Source organism: Symphalangus syndactylus, chromosome 3, assembly GCF_028878055.3.
Source record: "Symphalangus syndactylus isolate Jambi chromosome 3, NHGRI_mSymSyn1-v2.1_pri, whole genome shotgun sequence".
NCBI classification, from domain to species: Eukaryota; Metazoa; Chordata; class Mammalia; order Primates; family Hylobatidae; genus Symphalangus; species Symphalangus syndactylus.
In genome coordinates, this window is record NC_072425.2 from 13,855,602 (window position 1) to 13,870,719 (window position 15,118).

Genomic DNA, 15,118 nt, shown 5'->3' on the forward strand with positions numbered 1-15,118 from the left:
ACCCCAGAATGGTGAGCAGAGCCACCAGCCCTTCACCAGGGGAGTCTCTGGGACCCTCCCTCTGCCAGGGCCAGGGCCGAGAGTTCGGCCCTTACTGGGAGCCATGTGCCCAGCCATGTGCCAGCCGGGAGCAGAGTGGGCTCCAGGGGAGACAGGAGGAATTCCCCCAAGGCTCTGGCCCGAGGCAGGGCCCAGTCCCCTCAACCCACAGAGCCCATAAGCCCCCCGCCCAGGCTCTGTGCAAGCCTCTGCTGGATCCAGAGCCCACAGGACCCCGCCACCTCCACCTCCAACTTTCCATTTCCCAATGCAAAGCCCCAGGATGGGTTTTTGTCATGCAGAACAGCTGCCTGCCTTGGGCTGGGTGCTCTTAGGAGATGGGGGTGGGTGGCAGGAGGGGTGCTCACCTGGGTCTAACCTGGCCTGGCCTCCCCTGAGGGAGACTTTCTTCTTCCTACTTTCATCTGTGGAGTGTGGTCCCAGTCTCCCCAGGGGACTCCTGCCAGCTAGCTCTCTTAGGAGGTGAGGAGGAAGGGAGGTGTTCCAGCTTAGCAGAGCGCCTTGGCATCAAATCCCTTCCTCCTGAGCCTCCCCACCCCCACTGCTTCCCCAGAACCCCCAAGGCTGGGGCCTCAGAGAAGGTAGCCTGGACAGAGGTCACCCTGTAACTGAGGCACCCCCGGGGGCTGCCTGCCACCCTCCTGGCATGAGCCTTACCCTCCTTTTGGCCAAGGCTTCTTAGGCAGCCATGAACCCTGGGTGGGCACGGGAGGGTCACTCGAGGAACCAAGCTGGGTCCCTCCAGCTGGAAGCTCATGCAAGTGGTCAGTGGCAGAAGTGGACTTTGAACCAAGGGCTCCCGGCTCAGGCCCCGGTCTCTCTCCTGCCCACTTGCCCGGGATGCCCTGTCTTGGGAGCTGGGGGCTCTGTGTGCATCCTCCCCATTCCGCAGCCCCCAGGGAGTGCACCCGGCTCGGCCACACCAGGACGGATGAATCAGCTCCAGCCTCAGGCATACCATTTGGGCTGCTCAGCGCCCAGAGCCCCCCTTATTGTCTCAGGCAGATTTCTTCGCAAGGCACGTAAACGGCAGCCCATAAAAGCGAACAGTACTTCATCTTTAAGGTGATCTCTGAAGACTAATTCTCCTCTGCTGAGTGCCCTGTTTCATCTCCAAGCTCCGCTGTCCCCCTGCCTCTAGGGGACCCCCTGCGGCTTCCTCGAGCCCCTCCCCATTTTGGTGCCCTCTGCCTTCCCACCAGGGAGGGGGCTTGGGTGGGAGGAGGGTGCAAGATAGGGCAGGGGTGTGGGAGACGCAGAGGGGAGACAGCTGACCTCTCTGCCATGCCAGCCCCAGCCTCGCCCGCCAGGGGACCTTAATGCTACACAGTCCGATGATGCGGCCCTGAGCTGCTTGGGGCAAGGTATCTCCCGACGGACTCCAGAAGCGTGCATGACAGGGACTTAGCTGCTGACACAAAGCTTTGTCTATCAAACCCGGCCATACTTTAGGCAGAGGAAGGAAATATAGAACAGCCCAGTTAGCGGCCCTGGCAATTCCAGAGTGCCCCAGCCCTGGGTCCAGGTGGTGGCTCCAGTGTGCCTCCCCCATGTGACTTTGGATGAAGGTCTTGTTCTCTGAGCCTCAGTTTTCCAATCTGCATAGTGAATTCAACCATAGCATCAACTGCATGCGGTTGCTTGGATAATTCAGTGATGGGAACATGGTCCATGACCAAGGAATGGCAGTGATGGTGCAGTGCCCACCTGACCTGCAGGTGGCTGGGGGCTGAGGATGGCCTGAAGCTTGCCCATTCTGTGCCAGGCTATCAGAGGTGGGCATAGGGTCAGAGGCAGCCCTGCCTCGGGGCCCAGGGCCCAGCCAGGGTCATGAGCCTCTGCCCTGCCAAGCCAGGTAGGTCCCAGGAATGCCTTCACCCCCTCCCCATGCCAGCTCCTTCCTTCTGTCCATCTGCCCGTCCATCCAGCAGCGGCCATCGGGGCTGCTCTGTGCCAGGCGGCGAGCAGGTGCCTACCTGTGGAGGGGCTCACAGTCCAGGGCAAGTTTCCTGAACTTGAGATTCACTAGTCCCTGAATCCTCAGAAGCTGTGCCCACAGCTTTCACAAGACACCCCAAAAAATCAAGAATCACAGTCTATGGACCGGACATGGTGGCTCATGCCTAAAATCTCAGCACTTTGGGAGGCCAAGGTGTGAGGATGGCTGGAGTCCAGGTGTTTGAGGCCAGCCTGGGCAAAGTAAGGGGTCTCAAAAATTAAAAAAGAAAAAAAATTAGCCAGGCATGGTGGTGCGTGCCTGTAGTCCCAGCTACTCAAGAGGCTGAGACTGGAGGGTTGTTTGAGCCAAGGAGTTTGGGGCTGCAGTGAGCTAGGATTGTGCCACTGCACTCCAGCCTGGGTGACAGAGTGAGTCCTTGTCTCTTAAAAGAATCCCAGTAATCCCAGTCCATAGAACAGGGACTCCCCAGGAGCAGGAGCTGGGGCTGACTGGTCGCCTGATACCTCCTCAGGAACTGGCCCAGAGCCTGGTTATGGGAAGATCTAGTGAATGTGGAATAGATGATTGAATGAGCGAGTAAATGAAGTCGAAGGCCACAACAATCTGTCTTGTAAGCACCCTAATAGGGGGAGCACAGAGGAGGAGCCCCTCCAAGCTGGGGGAAGCAGAGTGGAAACAGTCAAGGACGGCTTCCTGGAGGAAGTGACAGCTAGCTGAGCCCTGAAAGAAGAGAATACATTAGGCCAGTGGAAAAGGAGGAGGAGAAGCAGATGCTCCTGGCTGGCCAAGGGAGCAGTTTGTGCAGAGCTGGTGGAGGGGAACTGTGCATTCGGGTCTGGCTGGAGTAAATTGTCTTGATGCGTGGAGCCCGGAATGGACGTGGCCCCAAGAGAACCAGGCAGGCATGGAGCACTGAGTCCCGGCAGCCACATGACAATAGGGACAGGCCAAGGAACTCTCTTCCGCATCCTGACAACAAGGCAGATCTCTTTCCCGGGGGTCTGCATGTCTGGGCACACGTCTCCTCCACCCCGTCCTCTTCGGGTGCCAAGGAGGTCATTGGCAGGTCCTTGTGGAATTTGAATTTAGAAAAACGATTCTTTGCTCTGCCTCATCTTCTAGGTAGTGAGACACAATGACGTAAGAGGCATCTATCTCTGTTCAATGTATCACTAAGAAAGCAAGCAAGCTGTCAATTACAATTGTAAGATGTTCCCCCATGTTGGAGATGCTAAAACGTGAAAAAAAGAGAAGGTGCGTCCCAGCATTGACGACACACAGAAATAACACTTTGGGTGGAAAAAAAATGTCTTCCAGATGCTGTGTGCACATTGATCATGGGATAATAAAAACCCCTAATATTTATTGCGCGAGCACAACGTGCCAGGCACGGCTCCAAGCGCTTTAATATACGAAGTCATTTCAAGACAAGTCTCAAATTCAGAAAGTTGAAAATGTGGGGAAAATGTGTCTGAGAGTTGAGGAAATTCAATCATAGGAGGGGCCTGGCCCGGGGAGGAAGGCAGGAGGCTCGGGGCCCAATCCCAGTTCTGCTTTTATTTGCTGTGTGACTCTGGGAGAGCCCCTTGCCCTCTCTGGGCCTCAGTTTTCCCTTGTGTGTAATGCTCAGGGGCCATGAGGGAGTCTGCCCAGTGAATCTGGGCCTCTGAGAGCGTGTGCGGCCACACTCTGGCACCTCCGTTCACCACAAGCTGTTCTCGTCCCTGGCTTCTGGCCAACAGTTTTTTTTTATCGCGCCTGCCCTTCGTTTCCTTTTTTTTTTTTTTTTTTTTTTGAGACGGAGTCTAGCTCTGTCTCCAGGCTGGAGTTCAGTGTCATGGTCTTGGCTCACTGTAACCTCAGCCTCCCAAGTTCAAGGGATTCTCGTGCCTCAGCCTCCCGAGTAGCTGGGATTACAGGCATGTGCCACCATGCCCAGCTAATTTTTGTATTTTTAGTAAAGACGGGGTTGCACCTTGTTGGCCAGGATGGTCTCGATCTCCTGACCTCATCATCTGCCCACCTCAGCCTCCCAAGTGCTGAGCTTACAGGCATGAGCCACCTCGCCCGGCCCCGTTCCCGGTTTTGAGATATGGCTTGTTCTGGAGTGACAGCCACCTGTTGCCTTGGCCACCCTCCTCCTTGGAGGGCAGCAGGCGTCTTCTCCAGGGTGGCCTTAGGGCTACCTGGCCCAGCGGATTGCTGTTTGCTCTGCCAGGGGCCTGCTCTGTGAAGAGGTAGAGGAAGGAGAGAGGACGGATGGGGCGGGGTGCGGGGAGGAGGTGCCTAGGAGCCCCCATGTGCCCCGGGGACTGGAGAGCAGCGGGACAGAACACGGGATGTGGCCGCTGCAGTTGGAAGGGACCTTCCGTGATGGGTGCCCACTACCCCAGGGCACTCGTTCCCAGAGACAGCACGAGACTGTCTCTAGCATCGCTGCTGTTGCATCACAGCTCTCTCTGACCCGTGTATAGAGATATGGGTGTCTCTATATTGCTCTATTTTACAGGCGAGGAAACTGAGGCTCAGAGAGGGGAGGCCCCTCGCCCAAGGTCACACTGTGGGAAATGCAGCTTGGAGGCCTGAGCCTGGCCCGTCTGGCTGCAGAGGTGGGATCTCCACCTCCAGCCCTTACTGGGTGGTGTGGGCTCCACAGGGGCCACACGGCCGCACACACAGGTGACCATGGGTCCCTGGGCTGTCACCGTGCAGGGCATGGGGGGAGGCGGGCGGCAGGGGCAGCAAGAGGGAAGGCTTGGCATTCTGCTTGTGTCTTTGTGTCTTTCTGCCTCGGTTTCTATTTCCCATCCTCTCCGTCTCTGTCTTCCCGCGTCTCCCTGCATCTCTGTGTCTCCCTGTCTCTCCCTATGTCTCCACCTCCCCTCTGGGGCTCTGTCTCTCTCCACTTTCTCCCTGAGGCGCTCACTGTGTCCCTCTCACTGCATCTGTGGGTGTCCCTGTCTGTGTCTCCCCTTGGACTGTCTCTCCGTGCCTGTCTCATCTCAATCTCTCTGTGCCATGCCCTTGCCCAGCCCCCAAGAAGGGGGTCCTCTGACCCCAGGTATGCCTCTAATGCTGGCCCCTTCTCTCTCCCGTCCGTCTGTCTGTCTGTGTCTGTGCATCCTGGGCGGGCCTGCAGCGGCCGAGCTGCGGCTACGTGCTGTGCACTGTGCTGCTGGCCCTGGCTGTGCTGCTGGCCGTAGCTGTCACCGGTGCTGTGCTCTTCCTGAACCACACCCATGCGCCGGGCACGGCTCCCCCGCCTGTCGTCAGCACTGGGGCTGCCGGCGCCAACAGCGCCCTCGTCACTGTGGAGAGGGCGGACAGCTCACGCCTCAGCATCCTCATCGACCCGCGCTGCCCCGACCTCACCGACAGCTTCGCACGCCTGGAGAGCGCCCAGGCCTCAGTGCTGCAGGCGCTGACCGAGCACCAGGCCCAGCCACGGCTGGTGGGCGACCAGGAGCAGGAGCTGCTGGACACGCTGGCCGACCAGCTGCCCCGGCTGCTGGCCCGAGCCTCGGAGCTGCAGACGGAGTGCATGGGGCTGCGGAAGGGGCACGGCACGCTGGGCCAGGGCCTCAGCGCCCTGCAGAGTGAGCAGGGCCACCTCATCCAGGTAGGGCTGGGGTCTGTGTCTTGGGGTCTTGCTGGAGGCGAGGGGTTGGTGCTGCCATGTGCCAGGCGCCTGATGTCCACGGCCTCACTTAATCCCCAAGTGCCCCAGACAAGGGGCTACTGCTGTTCCCATCCACAGACAAGCCCATGAAGCTCAGGAGGTGCAGTCACTCATCCAGGGCCGCGCAGCTACTGGGAGCCAGGATTCAAACCGTTTCTTTCCCGGGGATCCGGGTAATTGTACAGCACCCCACGGCATTTGGCACTCAGTCAAATCCAGGGCTTGAGGCTTCCCCAGTGCTCCAAGGTACAGGTGAGGCAGGGCATTGCCCCCCATCAGGAGCAAACTGAGGCTCAGAGAGGGGATGTGACTTGCTAAAGGGCATGTGGCTGATCAGTGCTACCCCGTCAGAGAGAGCTGCACCCCATCTCTCCATACCCCCTCCCAGTTCACTACATGCAATACCCACAGCTTCCCAGGGACAGAGAGACCAGTCCAGGCAGCTCAGCCAGACCCCTAGCCTGTCCCAAACCACCTCCACCCTCCCCGCCCCTGCCCCCAGCCAAGCCAGGCTCCAGCCAGCTCCAGGTGGGTCTGGATGAAGGCTTTCCAGCTTCGGCTCTGAGACCATGCTGGAAGCACCCCCCACAAGAAGTTCCTGCTTCATAGGGTGAGGGATTTGGGATCATCTCACCTGCCTCCACCATTTTCCAGGACAGAAAATGGTGGCCCAGAAAGGGGTGGTGATTTTTCCTGGGTGCCGTGGCCAGGTCAGACCTGGAATCCAGCCCCCACTGGAGCCCTGCCCAGCCCCTGGCCCTGTGCCACGTTCTCCCGGTGACTCAGATCCCTGGAGGCTAGGAGCCAAGCCCCTGCCCCCACGGGCGCCCCAGCCCCTTCCGCTCCCCTGCCCCCAGCACCCACTGAGAGATCCAGGCATTTAGTCACTCAGCCGCTCATGAGCAATGGGCCCTTTCCCTCCCTTCGAAGGCAGCAGCTGGAGAAATTACAGTCCTCATCACCCTGTCTGGGTGACTGATGGGAAGGTGGCTTCCCCCGTCCCGGGGTAGAGGGTTGTTTAGACCGCCTTCCGGCTGCCCCTCCATGTGCAACTTCCCCAGGCCTCATCAGCAGAGCTGGGGGCTGGGGGTACCTCCTGACTTTCTGGCTGACCTGGGACCCCCACCTCACTCCAAATCGCTCAGCCCCTGGTCGGCTCAGGCCCAGTTCATGAAGGCCCACCTTTAGAGCTGGGGTGGGGGATTTAAAAGGAGGGACCCCAGAGTCCTGCCCTCCCAATAGCCTGCGCAGAGGTACAGAGTGTTCCCGCAAGACTAACAGCCTTTCTGGGCCCAGGAGTGCCGGCTCACCTGACATATTTACTTCCCCAAAAATGTTTGATTTGACTCATTCCCCACAGACTGGATGATTCAAGAGACAGTGTGTCTTTATGTTTCATTCAGAGGCAGCGAGCCGTGCTCCTAACTCCTCCCTTCCACGCTTCCCAGACCCTCAGCTGATGAGCACAGACGTGGGTTTCTCAAAGCTGTGCCTGCAGGCACCCTGGTTTGGAATCCCCAGAGGTGCTTGTTAAAAGGCAGCTTCCTGGCCAGGTGCGGTGGCTCATGCCGTAATCCAGCACTTTGAGAAGCCGAGGCGGGCAGATCACTTGAGGTCAGGAGTTCAAAACCAGCCTGGCCAACATGGTGAAACCCCGTCTTGACTAAAAATACAAAAATTAGCCGGCCGGGTGCCTGTAATCCCAGCTACTCAGGAGGCTGAGGCAGGAAAATTGCTCGAACCCGGAAAGCAGAGTTTGCAGTGAGCTGAGATCACGCCACTGCACTCCAGCCTGAGCAACAGAGCAAGACTCTGTCTCAAAAAAAGGAAAAGGCAAGTTCCTGGGCCTCATCCCCAACCCCCTGCAGCCCCCCAGCCGGGGGTGATTCTCATGTGTAGTCCCTGAGGCCTGCTGGTCACGGCTGAGCTGAGCCATTCTGCCCTGAGGGTTTGAGTCCGCAGAGCTGGGATCCAGTCCAGGCCCCATCTGGGCCAGCTGTGGGATGCTGGGCAGGTTGCATCCCCTCTCTGGGCTGGGTCTTCTCACCCGTGAAATGTACATAACACAGTCTATGCTGAGGGGATATTGGAGCGCCTGGCTATAGGGCGTGGCTGGCTCTGTCATGTGGGGGATACTCACCGTCTGCACCATCAACGTCTCATTATAGCAGAAATTGTTCGTGAGCTGAAATTTAAACCTATAGGGAGCCACCATGCCACTATTGAAAACTCCCTTTTTTCTTTTTTTTTTTCTTCGAGACGGTCTTACTCTGTCACCCATGATAGAGAGCAGTGGCGCAATCAGGGCTTACTGCAACCTCCACCTCCTGGGCTCAGACAATCCTCCCACCTCAGCCTTCTAAGTAGCAGGCACTACAAGTGTGCACCACCATGTCCAGCTAATTTTTTTGATTAAAGTTTTTTTGTAGAGAGGTCTTGCTATGGTGCTCAGGCTGGTCTCAAACTCCTGGCCTCAAGCAATCCACCCACCTCGGCCTCCGCACGTGCTAAGATTACTGTGTTGGGCCGAAAATCCCTTTTCTGATAGGAGTTATAGGCCTACACCATGTGCTGGGCTCTGTGTTAATAGGCACTTTGCAGCCCGATAACGCCAGGAGGTTGGTACATTTGTTATCCCATTTTATTTTATTTTATTTTAATTCATTTTTTTTTTTTTTTTGAGGCATGGTTGTCTTACTCTGTCACCCAGCTGGAGTGCAGTGGTTCGATCTTGGCTCACTGCAACCTCTGCCTCCCGGGTTCAAGCAATTCTCCTGCCTCAGCCTCCTGAGTAGCTGGGACTACAGGCACACAACACCACGCCCAGCTAATTTTTTTGTATTTTTAGTAGAGACAGAGTTTCACCGTGTTGGCCAGACTGGTCTCAAACTCCCGACCTTAGGTGATCCACCGACTTGGCCTCCCAAAGTGCTACGATTACAGGTGTGAGTCACCGCGCCCGGCCTTGTTATCTCATTTTATGGAGAGGCAGACTGAGGCTCTGAGTGGCAGGTGCCTGTGCAAGCCCGCTCACACAGCTAAGCAGTGCTGGGGACAGCAGCTCTGATGCCACTACCTCTAAGTGCTGCCCAGCCCTCTCCTGAGGCGCCTGTGCAGCTCAGCGAGCAGGGACTCACTTCCCCATTAATTCGGGGCATGTTTATATGTACATTTTCAACTTTAATAATCTGCTGGTTTAAACAGAGGTCTTCCCTGCCCGTTAGCAAGAGGGAGGAGGCCGTGCCTGAGTTTTTTTAGTGCGTTGTGGCTGTGTTGACTCAGATAAATGGGCAGTACCGGTGTGACTTAACCAAGTGATCTTTGCCGCACACACATCGCAGGGCGGCCCCCACCTACCGTCTTCCCTCCCGCCCCGGTTGGGGTGTGCTGCCTGTGTCCTTCTGTGGGGCGTGCCCAGTGGAGCTCGTCTACAGGATGCTGCCGTGAAACCCAAACACTCTGCCTGCCCATCTCTGCTCCTCTCTCCCCTGGCCTCAGCCCTCACTGAATCACCTGCTCAGCAGAGGGGAAACTGACAGGGAAACTAAAAGCTTTGCAGGGCCCCTGCCTCTGGACGAGCCGCGAATCATATTTTGTAAACTGCCGGCACTGTATATTTCTATTTTCCTTCCACGAATGGGCTATTATCTGGCAGGTGACATGTTAGGTGTATAAAGACCCGGCCGGCTCCACACTCTCTGGCTGGCCAGCTGTAGCTTGCCTACCACCCCCTCACCCTCCACGTGGTCCTGCAGCCTCCTGAAGCCCAGGGTGGGGGCAAGAGACCTCAGACCCTTCAGGCAGCTAACAGAGGCAGAGGCACTGGGGGACAGCATTGTGCTTGCCAAGCTCCAACCCCAGGGCTGTGATGGAGGGAGGGGCGGGAGTGAAGGATGGAGAACAACGGCTGAGCTCCCCAGCCCAGTCTCTCCTGAATCCCCCCACTCAGAGAAACAGAGCTCATTATCCTGGGTTACAAGGAAATAGAGACATGGAGAGATTCGGATACTGCTCCAGGGTCACGCAGCTAGTGAATGGGGGAGGGATTGGAGTCAAGACACAGACAGTCAACACGAGAACCTGGGTCCAAACCACCGCCCCGTCCCCACCCTGACTCTGGTCTCCTACACAAGAACACAGCCCCGGGCCCCCTTTCCTGCCAGCCCGCCCGAGGGAAGTGGCCTGAGTCCTGGTCCCTGCCCCCAGTGCCATCCTTCACTCTCAGGGATCTCTCGGGGCCTCAGTTTCTCCATTTGTCACGAGATGACAACCTTAAGTCCTCCCTCTTTGCAGCACGGTGGGGGACCCAGTGAGGTCATGGACATCGCAGAGCCCCAGAAACTCGAGTGATCTTTGCATGGGGAGTGGGGGTGGGATGGGGGAGCCTTGTTGGTCCAGAAGCCTAGGGGGCTGTGCAAAGGCTCCTGTGGCCTCCCCAGCCTCAGGACACCCCTCTGTCAAGTGCAGATCAATCACTCCTACCTCAGCAGCCTTGCTCGGGATCAGAAGAGGCAGCGGTAGGGATGTCTGGTAGCCTGGAAGGTGCTGTGGGAACTTGGTGTGCTGAATACCCGGCCAGTCTTTGCCCCTGTGCTGGGCACCTCCCACGTGTTGTCACTGGTCCCCATAGCAGTTTGGTCAGGCCAGGGGAGACGAGCGTGGTAAGGACATTCGCCCCTGGTAATATAACTGGCAAGTGGACGTGCTGGGCTGAAGCTGGATTTGCCCAACGCCAGGCGCTCTCTCCCCGCCTGGCATGGCCTCCTCCAGTTTACTCTTCCCTGGGCCGAAGAATGCATCCTGGGGCAGCAGGGGTGGCAGGTGCCTGCTGGAGCTTCCTTCCCCTCCCGCCTGCTTCCCAGCCCTCCCAGCCCTTGAGGCCCCAGAGCACAGGCTCCATCATAGCCTGGCTGGCCCCTCAGACCACCTTGGACAGGGATCCAAGGGGCGGGGTAGGGCGGGGCCTGCCATTGAGCCAGGAGCCCACCTCTGCCTCAGGAGCGGGTCCACTCTGGCCAGTGACCTGCTATGTGTGCCACCCCACCCCCAACAGAGCCCCTGCCCCCTCGGCTCACCCCCTGTGCTCCGCAGCTTCTCTCTGAGAGCCAGGGCCACATGGCTCACCTGGTGAACTCCGTCGGTGACATCCTGGACGCCCTGCAGAGGGACCGGGGGCTGGGCCGGCCCCGCAACAAGGCCGACCTTCAGAGAGCGCCTGCCCGGGGAGCCCGGCCCCGGGGCTGTGCCACTGGTGAGTGGGGCAGGGGCTGCTTTCCTCCAGTGACTCGGGTTCCAGCTCTGGGGAGCGGGGAAGTGGGGTTTGGGTTCCCCAGCCATGAGACTTCCAGGGCCCGACCCTGCTTCCATGTGGCCTGCGCTGAAGCCCTCTGGGTCCATTCTCCAGATGAGAAAAGTGAGTCCCAGAGAGGGTGATTCCCTCACCCAGCCACAGCAGGGAGTGGCAGAGCCAAGGTCGGACTCCAAGGCCGGTGCTCTCTCAACCCCATGGGACCCCACATGGGTTATCGATGGACAGACAGTTTGGCCAGGGGGCTGGGTAGGAACGCGCTGGGGCCGCAGCCACCCTGACGGCCTTGCCTGCCTCAGGCTCCCGGCCCCGAGACTGTCTGGACGTCCTCCTAAGCGGACAGCAGGACGATGGCGTCTACTCTGTCTTTCCCACCCACTACCCGGCTGGCTTCCAGGTGTACTGTGACATGCGCACGGATGGTGGCGGCTGGACGGTGAGTGTCCCAGGCTGGGCGGGCGGCAGGGTGGGCACCGGGGACCATGAGGCTGTGTACCTGAACCTGGGCATTCCGAGCAGCCTCCCACCCAGCCCTCCACCACGGACCTGTGGACTGGCCCTGCCCCGATGCCCTTCTGCCTGGCCTGACCCCACCCCTACAGAAGAGGGGAACAGGGGACTCCGTGAGCTGACCCTGGGGACCCATTCTGGAGCGGACATTAGGCAGGAGCCACCTTGGGCTCCCTGAGATCCCCAGCTGTGGCTCTTCCAGCCGGGGGCGGTTCTAGGCAAGTTGGGGTTCGGGCCTAGGAGGACACGTGGCAGCAGGAACCTGTTGCTAACGTGGGTTCCAGGGCTGATAGGTGCGGGCGCCTGCCTTTTTGAACTACCCAATACACGGCGCGTGTGCAGAAGAGAAAGGAGGAGTGTGGCTGCTAGGAGCAGAGACCCCCCACGGCTACGGGCTGACAGGAGCTGTCTGATTCCTGCACCTCCTGATTCCTGCCTGGGTGGGAAACAGGAGCGAGATGTCCCAACTGCCAGTCACAGGGCAGGGGCGGGACCACATGAGGTGCTGGGAGAATGGGGCAGAGGCCCTGGTTTGAAGACCAGGAGGACTGGCTCTTTAAGGCTTCTCAGCTTCACATTTCATTTCAGTTGGACAGACATTTTTGAGCACCTACTGTATACTGGGTTCCGGGGAAGCACAGAGATGGGGAAGACCCTGTCCCAGTCCTCCCGAGGAATTTACAGGCCGGGGGGCATTGGGGGTGGAAGAAGTCACTGTAGCAGAGGGGAGGGTAAAGCTTCCTGGAGAAAGGGGCATTTCTTATGAGCCATTAAAGTGGGGAGGATTTCTGAGTGCGGGCAGGAAGGAGAAGGTATTCCAGGAGGAGGGGCAACCTAACGCGGCTCCTATGGCACATTCGGGGAGCAGGGCCTGAGGGATTTGTGGTGTGTGACAAGATGAGGCTGGAGTGGTCTGGCCCCAGGCTGCAGGGTTGGGACACACATTCGGGAGCTACTGGGGGTGTTGAAGAGAGGAAGACGGGATGGGGACTGTGCTTCGGGAGAGGTGACTTGGCGGTGTGCATCCCTGGGCAGTGGGGAGCGGGACAGGGAGGAGGTGTTTGGAGCATTCAGTCCACAGGTCTATGATGGGACCCCGACAGCAGATGTCAGAGAGGCGGGGAGCCTGGAGGTTCCGCGCTCTGGCCCCGTCATCCACAGGCTGCCCCAGCCATGGCTCTGAGTCCTGCTGTGTGACCTGGGGCAACTTACCTCGGTTCTCTGAGCCCCTATTTCCTCGGCTGTGAAATGGGGATGCCCGCCTACATCCTTAGAGCTCTTAATTGCAAGCACAAGAAAGTGGGGGGCTCAGCTGAGAAGGAGTGTGCTGGAGAGAGACTGGGAGGCCAGAGATGCCAGTCAGGGCTGCTCAGCCAGGAACAGAGACCCCAGACCAGGCCAGGGGGTGGCCCGGTGAGAACCCCACTGCGCCAGGGCTGCTGCCACTGAGTGCAGGATGCATCTCGCCTGGGATCTTGGTGTTGACTATTTTTGGTGTATTGATGTCTAGGCCCACAAACACCTGGGGGGAGGGGCTTAACATCAGACAAAACAAGTGACCGAGAAACAGGAGAGAGGGAAGCCTCTTGGCGGGGAAGTTTTCAGGGGAGGCAGGGGTGCAGGCAGCCTGGGTCAGTTTTGAAAGGGGTCAGCGATCCCCAGCAGAGGCAGGACGCGGGGAGATCCGCACAGGCGGGCGGTGGAGGGACGAGTCCGCTAGCAAGGCAGAGCCTGCTGTGTTAGGAGCCAGCGTGAGAGCAGACGAGAATCCCCACAAGACCCCAAAGACAGACATCTCTAAACCTGTCTTCAAGCTCCAGAGGAGAGCTTTTAAAAATGTACTGGAGCTGCGTCTGGGGAATAAAAGCTCTTTTGTTTTCCTAACGCCAAGAACGTCTGAGTTATGGCATTTGCTTCTGGGAACCCCTTGGTGGGCGGAACAGTGAGAAGGCACCAGCCGAACCCAGAAATCAGAGTTCAGGGTCAGGACAGGCTTAATGAAAGATCAGGACGCCGGAGCGGGCCATGCATCTTCCACTCCCGTGGACGTGAAGCCAGTCTCCCGGGAAGTCAATCAGGATTTGGGCTGGGAGGCGGGTCATTCCGACGGCCTCGGCTTCAGGGGCGATTAGAGGGGAGCCGATGAGGAACTCCCTGCCACCCCTGGCGCTCAGACACCCGGTTCCGGGGGCCCTGGGAGAGAGGCCATTCTCATCTGAGAAGTGCTTGCCTGGCCAGTGAGCGTTAATATCCATTTGGGCCTCTATCAGAAGCAATCTTTTCCCAGGAACCTCTCGACATATGTCAGGATCACTCCCCTGCCACAAGGAATCTCTCAGAAACTCAATTTTTGTTTGGGAAGGAGCTGGCTGCCGCCTCTCCAGCCCCGGATACCATCCATCCTCATTAGACTCCCTGTCCGAACTGCCAGGCCTTGAGCACCAACGCCACCTGATCCTTCCTGGAGGACACGGCACCTGGAACTGTGCCCCGAGACCCTGGGGCTGGACACTCTCACCAGAGCCTGCTTCCCGGAGAGACCTGCGTGGGCGAGGGTGGAACTCAGCAGCCCTGTCCCCAGGGCCACTTTACAGTTCATACACCCCTGCCCCCCACCCCTGGCATCACGCCAGCACCCTTCAATCCCTGGAGGCAGGCAGGGCAGCCTCAGAGAAGGCCAGGGATGTGCCCAAGGTCACCCAGCAGCCTCCAGGCCGCCCACAGTGGCACACGCTTATTCTTGTGTTCAAACATTGAGTGCCCAAAGCAAGCCAGGGCCAGGGAGGTCAGCAGCGACTAGACGACAGGGCAGCGAGCTCCCAGCCTGGTGGACAGAAGGACAAGGAAGCCGACTTGTGCCAGGGATGGGGAGCCCCAGGGCCCAGAGGAGAGACCCCTGTTCCAGTGTGGGGGGTGGGAGGAGTGAGGGGCAGGGAGATGGTGTGGCTTGTTTGGGGGCCACGGTGGCTTGGTGCTACTGGCCTATCTGGTTTAAGGAGGTTTGGGTCCAGGACAAGGCAGGGGAGGTGGCAGGTGATCCTCAGGCCCCATTATCACCCCCATCACAGGTCCTGCCCTTTCGTGGCAGGAGTCGCAGGGGCGGGGACCACACCCTCCTGTGGCCATGTTAGCTCAGGGTGGGCACCGCACCTGCACACCCTTGGCGCTCTCTAAATGCTCGCCGGATGATGGCTGTTGGCACCCTTTGGCTGTGTAGCTTTACCTCTGTAAATCTCACTTTTCTCATCTGTAAAATGGGTACCATATAGAGCTGCTCTGCAGATGTGGACGAAGTCAGAACCCTTCACAGGCTGCTCACCTGTGAGGAGTGAGCGGGGAGCAGGGCTGGGAGGGAGTCAGTGCTGAGCCCTGGGGGTTCCCTGTGAACACAGGATCTGGCTCTGCCATGTAGCATCTTATAATCAAGGGGAGGCGGGGTCGTAAAAAGAAAGCCCAGATGTCCGTACTCAGAAGGTGCCGAGTGGGATGAAGCCAGCCATTGCCAGCCCACACTCCCCACCCCCAGCGCCCCTGGCTGTGTGAGATGCGAGGGTCACATCCCTTCTTGGAGGGCCCCTTGCTCATCTGTCCAGTGGGGTGG

The 15,118-nt window shown here is 58.7% G+C and overlaps 1 protein-coding gene across 2 annotated transcripts in view; it reads left to right on the forward strand.

Annotated features, from left to right (window-relative positions):
- The window catches only part of FIBCD1 (fibrinogen C domain containing 1), a 38,477-nt gene that overhangs the window by 5,247 nt on the left and 18,112 nt on the right, over nt 1-15,118 (forward strand). For both annotated transcript variants that reach the window (XM_055270680.2, XM_063636808.1), the window contains 3 exons: nt 5,160-5,639; nt 10,791-10,950; nt 11,307-11,443. In XM_055270680.2, the coding sequence (XP_055126655.1) occupies nt 5,160-5,639; nt 10,791-10,950; nt 11,307-11,443 (777 nt within the window). The remainder of the gene's footprint in view (nt 1-5,159; nt 5,640-10,790; nt 10,951-11,306; nt 11,444-15,118) is intronic.